The sequence below is a fragment of the Alexandromys fortis genome, unplaced genomic scaffold (genome assembly GCF_014885135.2).
Source record: "Alexandromys fortis isolate MF-2015 unplaced genomic scaffold, M_Fortis_MF-2015_v1.1 scaffold_118, whole genome shotgun sequence".
NCBI classification, from domain to species: domain Eukaryota; kingdom Metazoa; phylum Chordata; class Mammalia; order Rodentia; family Cricetidae; genus Alexandromys; species Alexandromys fortis.
The window spans coordinates 2181387-2197250 of record NW_026068010.1 but is presented as its reverse complement, the minus strand read 5'-3'; the positions used below and the strand labels follow the sequence as shown (position 1 = coordinate 2197250).

Here is a 15864-nt window from a genome sequence, read left to right as displayed (position 1 = left end):
GGACGGACACGGGACTAGGGGACTAGCCTTGATGTGTGTCCTGGGACCCTGAAAGCTCGTGAGTAGCACTTGCACCTTTTCTTTGTATGGACCTGGAAAAGGGACCTCGTTTGCTACCCATTTCTCAGTGGTGGAGGCGCCTGGGCTGTAGAGTGTGATGTCCTTTCCTGGACTCCAGGCAGCTGAGCCCTTCGGGACAGCATTCCTATGTCGGTTGCACAGGTGGCCCTGAGCCATGTGCTCACAGTCCCTTGTGGGTCGTTCACAGTCGCCACTGCTGATGTGGGGAGCCCTGGGGGCTGGGTCAAGTGCATCCTGTGCTGGCTGCATTTCCTGTTGACTGCCTTCTCCAGTCTTGGGAAAAAAAAAAAAAAAACAAACAGAGCCCTTGGGCCAGTCTAGTCAGAGTACCTGCTAGAAATCCCATCCTGGAAAGGAACAGTGTCTCTCTGGTACTCTGAGGCCACCTAGTGGCAGACAGCAGCCCAACATCCTGCTATTCAGGAAGGCCAATGTGTAACCACTTACCTAGTTTTGACACTGTGCAAGCAGGACACTGTGACTGTGACTGACCTCACTCCTGGGGCCCTGTGTTGTCTCTACGGGTCTACCTGGGCAGCCCCTTGTGGCTCCTATGCCAGGGTGGGTCTGACAGCCCTGCCTGCTGTCCTCTCACCTCTGCTCCCCCCTCTGCCCGTAGGCTTCAGCATCTACTTCGGTTATGGGCTGTGGCACAGCGAGGAGGCGAACCTGGCTGCTGGCCCAGCAAGGACTCCTGACAGCAACTTGAACCAGTGCAAATGACGCGAAGCCTCACCCCCCCGAGGTGGCAGCGGTTGAGGGGTGCCCCTAGAGGCCTGGGACTTCACACTCCCTCCACCCATGCCCTAGGATCCGTCCACATCCCCGGTGTCACCAAAGGTGCTGTGAGCTGGACTGCAGCCTCAGCCACAGCTGACATAACCCGGCCAGACAGCCCTGCAGCCAGCTCCTGAGGTCCTGGTCACTTCCAGACATCTCCTTGGTCTCATATCCCCATGAACAAAGAAAGCAGCCTTCCTCCCTGCCCGCTGGGCACTCTTTGCTGCTGCAGCCCCCAGCAGAAGCAAGGCCCCCTTCTCCTCTTCTTTGGAAAGCAGGCCTCCCTCCCCGGGACCACACTGGTATTGTTCATGTGCACACTCCCGATCCTTAGAGCGTCTCTCTGTCTGCCCAGTTGGGACAGCCTACCCACCACAAGATGCAAGACTAACCCTATGAGATGGCAAGTCCCCAGCAACGCTGCCCAACGGCCAATCAACTGCCGAGTACCTAAAGAGAAGGAACTGACTCTCATTTGAACTGCTTCCAGGCTGGAGTGATAGGTCGGAGCCACAGTCCACACATCTTTTCCTGGCCTCTGACACGGTGACAGACCCCAGCATGGTAAAGGCCACATTCATCTTAAGCACAGAAGGCAGAAGACCGCTAGAGGGATCAGTGGTGTCAAGGTGGGAAGGCCGGCTCTGCCTGCGAGGACTAGGGGACGTTCTCTAGTTCAATTCCTGGCTGGCTCTTGGCATCTGTCCTCACTGTCCTGAGTTATTGGAACATGAGGTCTTAGCAGGATTGAGTCAGGCTCTCAGGTCGCCTGAGGTTCTTCAGACAGGTTGTGGGGTTGTGACGCTTTTTTCTGGCCACTGACGCAATCCGTGTGGCCTCTTACATCTAAGGAGGGCTGTGACTCACCCCGCCAGATTAAGTTGGGGCTTAATGTTAACTTGGAAAACAGCCAGATAATTGCTTGTGGCTCAAGGCATGCGGTCTGCACATGACATTGCTATTCTTCTTGTATCCTCTGTCTTTCAAGTGCGATGGTAGCTTTGCCTGCTGGTAGTGAGATTTCCACCCGGGCCTGGACCTTATGCTTCCTGTGTATGCCTGCATTTCCCCTCCCCCACACCCTCAGCTCTCTGGGTAGGGCATCAGGGACTCTGTGTAGACAAACCAAGGATGGTGAAAATGCCGGTGGATTCTCATTTCAGAGCCATTCAGAGCCAATCCCCCACCCCATGTTGAAGTGGGGAAGGCCAGTGTCTCATACTAATGTAGATGATGTTTTTGAAGCCTACCTATCTGGCCTTTGAAACTAGTTTGGTGGAAATGGACTGGGTACACTGATGTCTTCCCGGTGCTCTAGAAGGTTCTTGGAAACACAGGATAGTGTATAGTCCACTTGCTGCAGGCCATAGGTATAGCACTTGCCTGGCATATGCAGGGCCTCAGCTTCTGTTTCCAGGATTCCAGAAAAGTAGGGAGGGCAGCTGAGCGGCCAATCCAGGCCCTGGCCACCTTCCGGGTGCTTTGCCTCACAGGCTGTCTGAGAATATTTCAAAGGGAGTATTGTAAGACCCTAAAGGTTGAGTTTCCAAAGATAGGTATTTAAATTTATGTAGATTGGTGCTGTAAACTATTTTTGATAAATATTAACTTATTTTGTTCAGGTCTTGATTATCTCTTGTCTTCTTAGGGCCTGTTTAGTATCTGTCTGATATTTTTTTCCCCCTTGTTATTTTTCTACATAGACAAAGATGAAGAGAGTGCCCAGTGAGGTATCGGAAGAAAATTTTTTTTAACTTTAGTTTCTTTCTTTTAGTTTCCTTTTTGGGATAAGGTTTGACTCTGTAGCTGGCCTAGACCTAAGTATTGTAGCCCAGGCTAGTCTCTGCCTCAGCCTCCTGATGCTAAGATTAGATGTGTAAGCCACCACTCCTGCTTACCTGTCACTGCTCTCTGAGTGAAACCTTCCTGCCTAAAGCAGCGTAACCACGGGTTTACAATGACATTTCAGCCTGCAGCCTGTCACCTACCAAAACAGGAAGGTGTGGTGAGGGATTCGATCCGCCGCCATCTCTCCGGAGGATCTTACTAATGGTGGCAGATCTGCCCTCCATGTCTCACTGTGTGACACAGAAGCACACACTGGCCCCGGTTGTGGGCAGCATCCTGTACCCACTTCTTCGTCAGAAAAAGATGCTCAAGGGTGGCTTGCATAGTAAGTTGATTGGCCAGTGTGCTTTTCCTAAGAGTGGGTGGTTGCCAGGGGAGCTGTTTTGGGAGGGAGGCCCAGGAGCCTCGGCACACAGAGTGGTCTCTGGAGGGAGCTTCCTCAGCACACAGCGGTCCCTGGAGGGCGCCTCCCCTACACTTCTTGTCACGCTACAGTTCCTTTCTCCTGAAAGAAAAATGCGCAAGCCAAAAACCAAAAACAAAACACGCTGACGACAATCCCTCAAAGCCAGGTGGTGTCCGTCTCTTAGCCCCCTACCCACAGAAAGGTCCCATTCTGTTGCCCTGCTTGGCCAGTATTTCCTACCTAGTTGGGACTTAGACATTCTAGAAACATATCCCCATGCCTCGTTTATCCCCACCTAGAGTATTCACATTGGAAAGACCCGTTTTTCCATAAGTTTGTGCCCTTCCTGTCTCTGAGTCTAAGCTCATGAAGAAGCTGGTACTCAAGGAACTCTGCTTAGAAGTGGGGTACAAGATGTCTCCACCTTCCAGAAGGTGACTCTGATGGAGGAGGGGGATGTTTTTTATGGAGACATAGGGCCCTCTGTATATGTGTGGACGTATGCGTATGCACCTATGCCCATACCCCATCCCTGCCCAACACCCTACAGCCAGGCCATTGTGGGTTTACTTTGGAAACAAAGAAAAAGTCAAGTCCTGTCCAGGACACTTCTCTGGAAGATTGCTGGGCTTACACTGTTCTCGGTTGCTCACAGTTGGCTTTTACAGTGGCATCATCTCATACCTCCATCCGACAGCCATCCAGTCCCCTGAGCTGATGAACTGGTTTGGACACCAGGTCTTGGTGGCCATAAGTGACTACAGGGCTGTGGGGGACATTGGGCTTCTCCACCTGCCCTTAGTGGTCAAGGGTTGGATACACTCCCTCCTGCACATTTGGCTCAGCCGGTGTGAGCTCACCAAGGGAATATGTAATCCACTCCGCCCTGTCTACTGCCTGCTGCTTTTCATGCATAGTGTTGGGAAATTCATGAGTACGTTTGTACCTACCCCTTCCCCCAGGCAGCCCTGAATTGGCTAGCGTTTACAGTCCCCTCTAACGAGGAACTCGTCTAACACAGGATGAAGCTTGGAAGCAGCAGTGAGAAAACCTGGGTTCCTGGGATAAGTGCAGGCATGCCCCACAGGCCCACCCATACCTGTCGGCAAAGTCACGGGCACTGCTGGTCTGTGTACCTACCTACAGTGCAAATATTCATGCCTGGCTCTCACCAGGGCCCATCCTTTCTGACTTGAATGCCTTATGTCCCCACAGATACTTAAATCTTTTTACTCAGAGCCAACTGTTCGGTTAGCATCCAAGCACTAAGGAATCTTAGTGGGGATTGAAGTGCCAGGATGCCCATCCCTTGGGGTGTTGGTGGTGGGATAAGGAAGTTTGAGTCCACATCTGGCTGAGCTAGCGAAGGGAGTCGCTGGCCAGAGAATACATGACACATGGGAACTGTTACAGAATTCAAATTCGGAGTTGAATGTATGTTATGTACACTTATTTTACGTAGTTTGAACCTTATGTTTGCTGTCGTAATGAGAAGATTGTACATAAGGCTCCTTGGAGGAGAGCAAGCTGTCTGACTCGCCACACTCCTGAGGCCAACTTGGTTGTGATGGATTTTTATTTTTTTAAAGGCAAAAAAAATTTTACCAATTGGGTTTTACCTCCCTCACTCGAATCTAGTCTTTCTGTACCCACTGCTCCATTTGAGTTGGGGAATACGGTGTGGCCAATGGTTTGGGGACACAGTGACCAAGGGGGGCCCTCCTGGACCATTCTGTTACATGTCTGAATGGCTGGCTAAAACGCCCGGGGGAGATGGAAGATCATATCCAGACATATTCTCAGGGTGCTGGCATGCCCAGCGGGGCCAGGAAGCAAGGTTTAGGAAGACATATATGAACTAATTTATTGACAAGGGTTACTTTTGTGTTCCTTGCCAAGCTTTTTGAGTTTGGGACTTATTTTCCCATTTGAGAAGTTATAATATATATAATACATATATGTATGTATGTATTTAAGATATTTCCTGCTTCGTTTGTGCCTTGCAGCTTCGAAGGGTAAAGGATCACAAAGGGTCATGATACCGATGAGGGTTGGTTTATTATCAAACCTGAATAGTTGTGGTTTCTCCAGGACAATTTTTTTCCTTCTACTGAACATGGAGCCGTTATTAAAAGTTATGTGTGGTTTTTCATTATGTAAATTGTATATATTTTTTTGCTTGTTTGAGGTTCTATTTTTCTAATAGTCTTCTTGCAGTTTCTTATAACGGTAACGTTAGATTAAGACTGATGCTAACTGTAAATCAAGCTGGTCTCTGCTGGATTCCCGTGCTTTAATTCTCTTTTAAGGCCAAGTGCAGGTGTCATCCGTAACCTTTTTTAAGAATGTGAAACTTGTGTTTCCCCTCGTTGCTGAAGACATTGTACACTGCCCCCCCCCCCCCCCCCCCGCAAGTCCGTGTTGTAAAATCAAAGCTACTGTGTGGTACCTTCTCAAGCTTTTGCAGATGCTAATAAATCCTGTCTGGCTTCCACGCACACCGTGTGATCTCGGGTGTTCTAGCAGCTCTTGGCTGGTTCCTGAGCCTGTTCCAGTCTGAAGAGTCAAGGGCCTGCTCGGCACCTCCAGTATCTTTCTTCTACCTTGCGCACAGCCGGTGGCTATGCTACTATGGCCTCGATTTTTCTAGAAGCCATTTGGGGAAGACTTTAGGCCTGACCTTCTAGATTCTTGCTGTCTCTCCATTTAACCCCTCCAGACTCACCTGGACTTAGGGTTCATCAGCCATCATTCTTAAACTAGAGGACTTTGGTCTCAGCAAAATCCCCCCCAGCCCACAGACACCAGAGACTTGCCCTGGCTGCCACACACACCATCTTGGAGGAAACAGTTTTGTGCAGAACACAGGCTGGGCCTAAGACTGTAACACATCTAAGGATGATGGATATCTGACTCCCTGGCGCTCTAGGGAAGGACACACTTAGCATCTGTTCATTCATTTATAGCACAGGAGGCAAGTCCCACCAGTTGGACTTCAGGCCCTACTTGGAGAACAATGATTCATAGGCTGGAAGCTGAGCTTTATCCTTGGTGCTTTCCTAGTTGACGGTGGTGGCAGACACCCAGGGGTGTATTTCTGGCACCAGGCACCAAGTCTAAGTGTCAGGCATCTCTCTAGAAGGGTGCACATCACACACCGAGTTTCCCTTGACTGAAAGTTAGTGTTGACTCAGCACCCCCTAGACCAAGTTCTCAACACAAGGAGATTCATTTGCCCCAGAAGGGAAAGATTAGAGAAGAGAAAGCCGTGGCTCATAGGCACATGCTGGTTTATAAAGGTAAAAAGGGAAACCCTGTGTTAGCATGAGGCATTTAATTTTAGTTGGGCATGTTAATTAGGTGAGCCAGAGGGGCTTTTGACTGTTGGATGTCAAATAATAGCTGGACCTTGGTAGTCAGTCTCAGGAGAAGGAAGTAGCCAAATAAGGGAATAGACCTTGGTGGCTAGCTTTAGGAATGTAATCTAAAGGCTTTTAGCAAGGCAGAGGGAATGGGGGAAAAGGGCAAGGCCTGCCAGAGCCATGCTCGAGTGGGCCACTGCCCCTTCATTGCTGACTTGGGGAAGCAGCTCCCTGAGCTCAGGCAGTGTTGGGGGATACAAGGTGCCTCTACTGCGGTGCAGTTACTGTTGGATACAGCTTATGGGGGTGCAAGAATCAGCCCAGTCCCACCTCACAAAAGTCACCCAGAGAACGCCCCATGCATCCTGGAACCGAAAAATAAGCACAGGTGTCTTGACCCTGAAGTTCAGTCAGAAGGAAGCTGTCAGCTAGTCATTGCGCGCATGCCTTTAATCCCAGCACTTGGGAAGCACAGGCAGGTGGATCTCCGTGAGTTCAAGGCCAGCCAGGACCACACAGAGAAAGCCTGTCTCCAACTCCTCCCTATCCCCTACCCCCAAAAGGCTACCACTTCTGGTCAGCTTGTATTGAGCGAAATGCAGCTCCCCAGTGCCATCTAGTGGGTGACACTGGGTACTGTGCTCATAGACTTTAAAGGCATGCAAAGACATCAGCAGTTTCCAGAAAACCCTTTCCAATGTGGGGTCCGGATAGGACGTCCTGTGGGAGCAAACGTCCCTTCACACCATTTGGTTATGAAACACTTCTGGTGAGTCATATCTGTCCTCTCTGGCTCAGTATTCTATGAACTGGAAGAATCTGTACGGCCCCATAGCCCAGCGAGTTGCCTTGTCTGCCAACTACAAAGACCCGGGCAGAACATAAGGCTGCAGTGGGTGGGATTGGAAATGGCTGTTGTAGCCTGTCAGCCCTTGCTCTAAGGGATCAGCCCTTTCAGTTCACTGAGTTAAGCTTGCCCACCAAGCTAGAACTATTGTCTAAAGAGGCATTGCACACATGTGCACAGCTGACGCAGACCCCAGAGTGGGCAGGCTCCAGACCCCATCACCATGCACATGAGCCCGGGGAGTCAGAAGACCATGGTTGTCCATTGGTACCATCCACTAATGCGGCACCTCCTTTGAGAGCAACCTCTGGTGCTAACCATAGGGAGGGTGCCATCTGACGGGGTCCTTCTTGACGTGATACAGTCTCCCACACAGGTGATCTAGGATCGTCAAGGCTCCTTGATTCAGAAAAGGCGACGAGGGGTTCGAGTCCCAAGTTCCCTCTGCCTGCAGTGAATCAGCCATGGGCGGGAACATGGTTTCCCACAGCTGGCGTCGATCTCATTTCCTGAACATGCCAGGGGCTGGGTCACCACCCAAACCCCCAATAAACACAGGTGGTGGTGTCACACAGGGCGTGGATGAGAACAATGGACAGTGGCTACTAAACTGTGGGGGCATGCTATATCCCTGGAGAAACTAAGAGTTCAGGACTTGGTGACACGTCGGGCATCAATCATTAGGTTTCTATCAATAATTTGGGAAGCTTGACTGGCATTCAAGAGACCCTGGGGGATTCATCATAGGTCCAGGAAGTGCCACGAACACAGGGACCCCTAGTTATGGTCTCTCTGCCGTTCCTACTCATTCCACCAAAATGAATACAGGGAACTGGAAAATTTGGGTCTCCCCCATAACTCCCCCCAGACAATGCCAGCACCTGTGGGACACTGTGGGGTCAGGCTAGGTTGGATAAATGGTCATAATCTACAGTGGACGGCTGGTGAGAGGGGAAGAGTGGCCGATTTGGGGCGGAAATGAACACATGTGCGCCTGACCACTTGTGGTGGTCTGAGTAAGAATAAGCCCGTATGATCATAGGCTTGGCTCCCAGCTGGTGGGCTGTGGGGAAAGTACAAGCTTTGGACTTGCTGAGTCTGGGATCAGAGGAGTCGCTAGGCTTTTCTTGGTGGCCATCAACTCTGGCACACCCAGAAAGGGGTATAAAAATACCTTTGCTTCATTTCCCGGCATCTTGAGCCTGAATGGGACATGTCTCCAGTTACACACACCACACGGATATCATGGAAAATTCCTCAGATTCGTTTTTAATAAGCTTTAGAGTTCAACACAAATATGGAACACAGAAACTGGAGGGGCAGGAAAAAGAACATTGTGCCCCTTCAACTAATCCCAGAGTATCAGACCCGCAAGCCCCAGACCCATCCTGACATCACCAGAACCTGGTCCCAGCCCATGAAGAGGGAGTGGAAGCAGGTCAGCAGGACCTCCTGGCTCCATCAAGACCCTAGCACTTTTTGGTAGGTCTGTCTGTGGCAGGAGGGGAGGACGCTGTGTCCCAGCCTGGGGATGAGGCCAGACACCGATTCCCACGCTTGAGAGGTCTTGATCACAGCAGCACGGAGACAGAAGGATCGTGGGAGAGGCACAGCAGCTCGGGCTGCCTGAATCTCAGGACTCAGTTCAAGTGTGGCACCATTCGTGAGAGGTGTCTGTGATGGAGAAACAAAGCCAGGGCCATGGGGAAATTGGTTCAAGTGCCCAAGGTCAAGGCTGATTAGGGCAAAGCTCTAGTCCACCTAGTGAGGGTATATAGCTCTAACATCGCTACCACTTTGACCACAACAGTCTAACATACTGTATCACATTCTATACTCACATCAAAGTCTGTATTGCTGAGGACCCGCCATCCGCAGGTGCGGCTGTGGAGGCAGGTCCTGATTCGGAGAGCTAAGCAGCCACCAAACTTATATCTGCAGGTTGGGCCTGCTAAAAGAATAAAAAACTATGTGTTGAATTGACATGGCATGAGCTACTCTTATGGGATGCCCAACTCAGTATCCCAGTATCATGCAGAGCCGAAGGCAAAGGACCTGTGTCTTCAGTGTGTCTCTACTGTGGATGTCTCCAGAATGGGCAAGGCCCATGGAGGTTGACTACAGTCACATGAACGAGCCACAGGAGGGATGCAGACCACATCTGCCTCTGTGTTGGCTATGTGTGTCCTTGGACAAGCTGACACCGTCCCCAGGCTCTTTCTTCCTGGCTCAGTGGCTCTTCTCATCTTGGACATGCTCAAAGACAGGCCCATGCTTAGGAAGTGAAGGGTCTTTGTCACATACAGGAAAACAAAGGTATCATTATCACCACTGTGCTGACTGATAAACTACGTCTCTTCTGTGGGTCATGCTTCTAATAGTCCATAGCACTACATGAATACCTTTCATGTTCTAATTCTACCATCTTAGAGACCAAGACCAGTCCAGCGGCTGCTGGCCGCTGGCTGGCTGTTACACCGGCCTCCCTTATTTGGGAGAGCCTTCCAGGGCTAAGATGGGAGCACAGGCAGGGGCAGCCCTGGTGATCCTCCATCAGAAAGAACATGATCTAGCACCTTTAGAACTGGGCCCCTCCCCCCACCCCCAGACAGAAAGGTTGGTTTCTGGAAGCCCTGACTAGAACCCCTGAGCCATCTTGATGTGTGGTGGTGATGGGGTTGAGTCAAAGAACCAAACTGAAAATGGAGGTGGGAGGGGGAGTGTTGGCTATGAAAGCCAATGACAGGAGCCCGTGTCCTTATTCCGCGCCTGGTTGAATGTGGCCCCTATCAGCATTCTTCCTTCATGAGGACGGACCATACAGGGTATTGCTTTCCTCCAAGTTCATGCTCACCCTTATTACAAAGGTCACACTCCTCTGTATCTTCCTGAGGATTCAGTAATAGCTTAATGATGGACTCGGAGATGCTATTTAGGTGGGGGGTGAAGAGGAAGCTAAACTGGGGTTTCCAAAACTATCATGAATCACTAATGGGAAAAACATCGGCCAAACGCCTTGGTGTCCCCACCCATCCCGCTACTTTTGTTTCATCCTCTCAGGGTGGGCGGAGTCACAACTAAATCCTGCAATGGGGTAGCAGGGACCCCACCTTAATAGACTAAGATGCTAATTGCTCCAAAGGTAGTTACCATCTACAAATCGCTGGTGTTTGTGTTAAGCAGGGGTACCACTCGGTGGCAGACAGAAATGCTTCTATCTCTTTTTTTTCCTTTTTTTTTTTTCTCCTTCTATTTTGGGTAGAAATATTTCCAGGAAACTACATAGAAATGCATTTTCATTTCCCAATAATTCTTAGGCACAACTTAGAAAACTGCTGACCGTCACTAAAATATGTCAGCCCATCATGTTATAAAAAACGCAATTCAGAATCTCCACGTGTGTATACCCACGTGTCTGAATATACCCACGCGGTCGTACAAGGAGGGTTTGTGTATTCCAAACGGAGCTGTTGTAACCGACCTAAACGCCCGCTGTGAACGCTCATCATCTGTCAAGAACAATTGGAGTTGTTTCTCTTTTGCCTCTAACTACACTAATACATTTTGGGACACCGGACTCTGCTTCTTACACCTTTCTAAGCGTCAATACCAGGACGGTCTCACACGGGGGTCAGAGAGGACGCTGCCTAAGACGCACATGCAGCTACTGAGCATGCGCACAGGATGGCCGCCAGCACCTGGCCAGCACTCCCTCAGACGGACAGAAGCCTGAGCTCCTGGAAGTGGCAGAGCGATGTCATCTAGGTGTGGTGCCAACTCTGGCTGGAGAGGACGGTCCAGAGGAGGAGCCTCTATACACTGGGGACGTCGGGGACAATTTAATCGGGCTGGTGGGGTCCCCAGTTTGGAGCTTCCAAAGTAGTTCTTCATTGGTTCGGCTCAGTCTCTTCTTCTCCTGGGTCTCTTTCTCCACATATTCCTGGAGGTTAGCATTCTCCTCTGACAGTTGTCTGCATGGGGGAGAATGATGGTCAGGTAGCAGGCCTACCAATGACACTCAAAGCCGGCTGGTGGGCAGAGGGCCAGGGCTCACAGGACTCTGCTGAGTAAGGGGAGGTGGAGCTTGTACGCAGAGCAAAGGCTAGAGGCTGGAGTAGAAAGGAGAGAGGCGGTGGGCAGTGTGGGCAGGCTGCTAGAGGGGCACAGGAGAGGCTGTCTTCTAGAGGTAGAGATGGAGATTGTCCATGGTGATGGTCAGGGTACTGACTGACAGCTGTCAATCAGCCAGAAATAGCTCGCCACTACCTTATGCCCTGGGTCAATGCCTCTGTGACCAAAGTCATTAGCTCTGCTGTACAGCCACCTGTCTGCTGGACCACAAGCCCTAGGAAGCAGGATTGAGGCTCTGTTATGTTCTTGACTGGCATTCAGCATGGCACCCAGAAAAAAGATGCCTACTTACTGTTTGCTGATAAAGGTGGAAGAGAAGTCAATTGTGTGTGTGTGTGTGTGTGTGTGTGTGTGATGATGATGATGCTTAAGTTGTTGACTTTGTTGCATGTTTTTAATGGTTTTTTTTTTTTACTTTATATGTGTTTCGCCTGCATGCATGTCTGAGAGCCACTTGTGTGCAGTGCCTGTGGAGGCCAGAAGAGGGCGTTGGATCCCCTGGAACTAGAGGGTTGTGAGCTGCTATGAGGGAGCCAGGAATTAAACTTGGGTCCTCTTGAAGAGCAACCAGTGATCTTAGCCACTGAATCACCTGTCTAGCCCATTTTGTATTTTCAAAAATGACAGTCTCTTCAAGGAATTATCAGGAAACACAAACACATCTTACAACCGGATGGGCTAGAGTCCAGGAGCTCTACTCTGGACTAATGCCTGTACTTGCTGTCTGAGGAAGGCGGCTGGGTATGTGTGGGCATGTGGACACAAGTGAGTGTATAAGCACGCAAGTGTGAGTGTTAGTATATGAGTATAGGTGTGAGCATGTGTGTGCCTGTGTCCGCAGGAGTGTGTGCACACAAGTGTATGTATATATGCAGGGTCATACATCATGGCTGCACAAAGGAGTGAGAAAGGACTCGGGCCTGGGTCTCACTAGTGTTGTAGAATAATCTTTTTGTATACTGTGAAGACGTGTCTTTATCAAGTTGATTGGTTTAATAAAGAGATGTATGGCCAATAGCTAGGCAGGAAGGGGTTAGGTGGAACTTCCGGGAGAGAGAGAGGAAGAGGAGCTGAATCTGGGCATAGGAGAGATGCCAGGGGACATGGAGAGGAAGCAGGAGCTGCGAGGTGGAAGATAGGTAAAAAGCCATGAGGCAAAAATGCAGATTAATATAAATGGATTAATTTAAGTTATAAGAGCTAGTGGGACAAGCCTAAGCTATAGGCCGAGCTTTCTTAATTAATTATGTTTCCATGTCATTTTGTTGGGAGCTGGGTAGCGGGACAGAAAGAGACTCATGACACACTAGCCTTGCTGATCAGAACAGCCACAGCTGGCCTCCAAGCCCTGCTTTCACCCCACTCTGAGCTGGGGTCAAGGGTGATTCCCGATCCTTCCTTGGAAGTAAGGCTGCTGAGAGAGGATCCTGTAGGGACAAACTGACCTGAGCGTCTGGAATCTTGGGGTTGTCACCTAGCCATGGTTCTTTTTAGCCTTGTCAATTAGCCCTCTCCTAATCTCCAGGAAGTAATCACAGCACTTGCTGTGGCTGTGGTCTATATTCTCTTGTCCCAGGGAATGGGGAGGGATGTGCTTTCCTTCTGATCCTTTGAGAGGCACGGGATTATTCAGGCTGGACACAGGGACATGCAGATGTTCAAGGAAAGCCATCTGAGCAGGACATGTCATCAGAAGCCAGGTGCGCTCACTCACCTGGTAACAACCGTGTTCTGGTCAATCCTTGCTTTGAGGTCCTCGTTCTGCTGCTGAAGAACTTGGATCTTTTCCTCCAGGATGATGTTCTTCTCCACCTAGGAGAGGAACACTACTGAAGGACTCCCGCATGCCAGCAGCAAGGCAGCGGCCCTGGCTTCTACACTGTGGGGGGTTGCCAGGAACAGTTCCTCACTAACTGTTCTCCACAGTGGCCTTGTGGGCAGAAAGTCAGGTGAGATGGATAAGGGACCAGCGTTTCACGTTTCAGAGAAACAGAACAGAAAATACCCGAGTGCAATGTAGGTAGAAAAAAGCAGTGTGTAGTACACATCTTGTGGGTATGTGTGTGTGTGTGTGTGTGTGTGTGTGTGTGTGTGTGAGAGAGAGAGAGAGAGAGAGAGAGAGAGAGAGAGAGAGAGAGAGAGAGGAGAGCGCTAGTTATGCGTTCCAGTTAAATAACTTGTTTTTTTTCTGTTGTTGTTGTTTTTGTTTTTACAGTAAATGTTCCAGGTCACTGTCATGGTCAGAAACAAGCTGTGGATCCCACTAGAGCCTTGTTTGACCAGTGGGTCCTGTGTCATCTGTAGTGAATCACTGTCTCTTGCCAGGCGTGCACACTGCCCTACTCAAGAGCTTCTGAATTAACAGGGCTGGAGAGCCAAGTATTGTGGGCACACTTTTTCCTTTCCAGACAGAAACACAAAGCAAAGAAGCCTAGAAGCCTTAGGGCTTTTATTTGTCATGAAAGATACAGAAGCAGAGGTCAATTCTAAAAACAGGGAGGAAGTCTTGGCACCCTATTGGGGAAGCCTATGGTGGCTGCTGTTCTCCACTTCATGACGTCTGTCTGTCACTGGGGGATCTGCTTTCATCCTACGTTTAGATTTTTCTTTCTTTTCTTTTTTTGAAGTATGGTTCACTTTGTAGCCCATGTTGGCTGGAACTTGTCATGTGACTAAGGCCGCCCTGGAACACATGGCAACCTTCCTGCTTTAGCCTCCTAGCTGCTACAATGACTGGGGTGAGCCCCTGGGCCTGGATTGTCTTGTGAAAAGGGGAGCACACTGACGGTTCACATAGCTAATCTTTAAAGAAAACTGCCGCTTGCCTGTGACTTGGGTTTGGGATCCATGCCAAGGCCTGGGGCAAGGCACCCGATCTTGCCTTCATCTTTATTCCCAGGAAGCAGAAAGTAGATTCCTGGGACAGGAAGACATGTAGGCCTCCTGCAAAGCCAGATCATGGCTGAACATAGCCAGATCAGCCCAGGGGCTTTCGGGTGAGCCTATGCAGACAGTCCAGTCACCAAGAGGAAGATGGATGGCTGTTTGAGGGTCACCCTGGCCGGGATACAAGGCAAGATCAGGTCAGTGCATCTCCTGTGGTTCGTGGTAGGCGCTGTGTTGCTGGAATGAGCCACGTGGCCTCCACCGCCCAAGACCATGGTAACGTCCCACGGTCTAGCATGCACCTACACAACAAGAGATACCTGCAGACAGAGAGCAATGCATGGACTAAATGCAGCAGCTGCTGCTGGGCCAGCTACTGATTTGGGTAAGCCAGTTGCAAAGAATGTTCCAGAAACGAATCAGGATGAGGTGTCCAGGAACTAAGTCTTCGAAGGTGAATGTGTGATACACACCTGTAATCTCAGTACTCAGGTGGTAGAGGCAGGAGGATAACAAGTTTCAGACCAGCATGGACTACACACACAGCAAGTCCGTAGCTGGAAAAAAACAAAACAAAACAAAACAAAACAAAACAAAACAAAACAACAACAAAAAATCAAACCTGTTCATTGGAAGTGGGCTATAAAACATTGTACAAGGCAAAATATGGTGTGTGTGTGTGTGTGTGTGTGTGCATGGATGTATGATGGGGTATCAAGATACACCTCTGAGAAGTGTTAATGTAGAAGGAACATGATTATTTTTGTCAGGGAGGGGTTTGATTTTTCTGTGTAACCCTGGCTGTTCTGGAACTCACGCTGTAGATCAGGCTGGCCTTGAACTCACAGAGAATCACCTGCCTCTGCCTCAGAGTGCTGAGATTAAAGGTGGGTCACTGCCTGGCTGGAATATGATATTTTAATTTCCTTGTTTTTGTTTACCTTACTTTATAATTTTCTATAATGTCTACATTCTTTCTTCCTTTTTAATAGTAGCAAACAATTATTTTAAAATAATAAGCAAAGGGGGCTGGGGCTGGGGAGATGGCACAACCATTAAAAACAAGTATGACTTTTGTGGGCCTGAAATTGTTTCCCAGCACACATGACCATCTGCAACTCTAGCTCCAAGGGAATCTGATGCCCTCTTCTGGCCTCAGTAGGTACTACACTCACATGCACATACCCACACACAGTTATGCACATCCATACATAATTTAAAAATAAACATGAAAAAATAATAAAGAAAAAAATTAATAAACTATTTATGGTTTTGAGCCAATTTCTTATTAAAGACTGACTCTTGCAGTGGTCAGTATCTACACTGTGAATTCCTTTCAGGAACACTAGCCCTTTCCTGGGTCTCGGGCCTCTAGGAGAGGGCAAGACACGGCCCTGTTTCCCTAGGGGTTTCCCTGGGCTAGTTCCCAGGGACCAAGCTGAGGACTGAGGTACAGAGACTTTGTTATGAACTGGATGCTCCTGTCCTCCCAAGACAGCTATGCTGATGCCCACTCCCTGAGG

The 15864-nt window shown here is 49.5% G+C and overlaps 2 protein-coding genes across 5 annotated transcripts in view; one reads left to right on the top strand and one right to left on the bottom strand.

The window, feature by feature from the left end:
- The window catches only part of Slc7a1 (solute carrier family 7 member 1), a 70586-nt gene extending 64977 nt beyond the window's left edge, over window positions 1–5609 (top strand). For both annotated transcript variants that reach the window (XM_050161953.1, XM_050161954.1), the window contains one exon: window positions 701–5609. In XM_050161953.1, coding sequence (XP_050017910.1) covers window positions 701–804 — 104 coding nt within the window. In that variant the 3' untranslated portion in view covers window positions 805–5609. The remainder of the gene's footprint in view (window positions 1–700) is intronic.
- Window positions 5610–8586: 2977 nt separating this feature from the next.
- The window catches only part of Mtus2 (microtubule associated scaffold protein 2), a 368119-nt gene continuing 360841 nt past the window's right edge, over window positions 8587–15864 (bottom strand). For all 3 annotated transcript variants that reach the window (XM_050161972.1, XM_050161973.1, XM_050161974.1), the window contains 2 exons: window positions 13170–13267; window positions 8587–11295 (listed from right to left, as the gene is read on the bottom strand). In XM_050161972.1, the coding sequence (XP_050017929.1) occupies window positions 11082–11295; window positions 13170–13267 (312 nt within the window). In that variant the 3' untranslated portion in view covers window positions 8587–11081. The remainder of the gene's footprint in view (window positions 11296–13169; window positions 13268–15864) is intronic.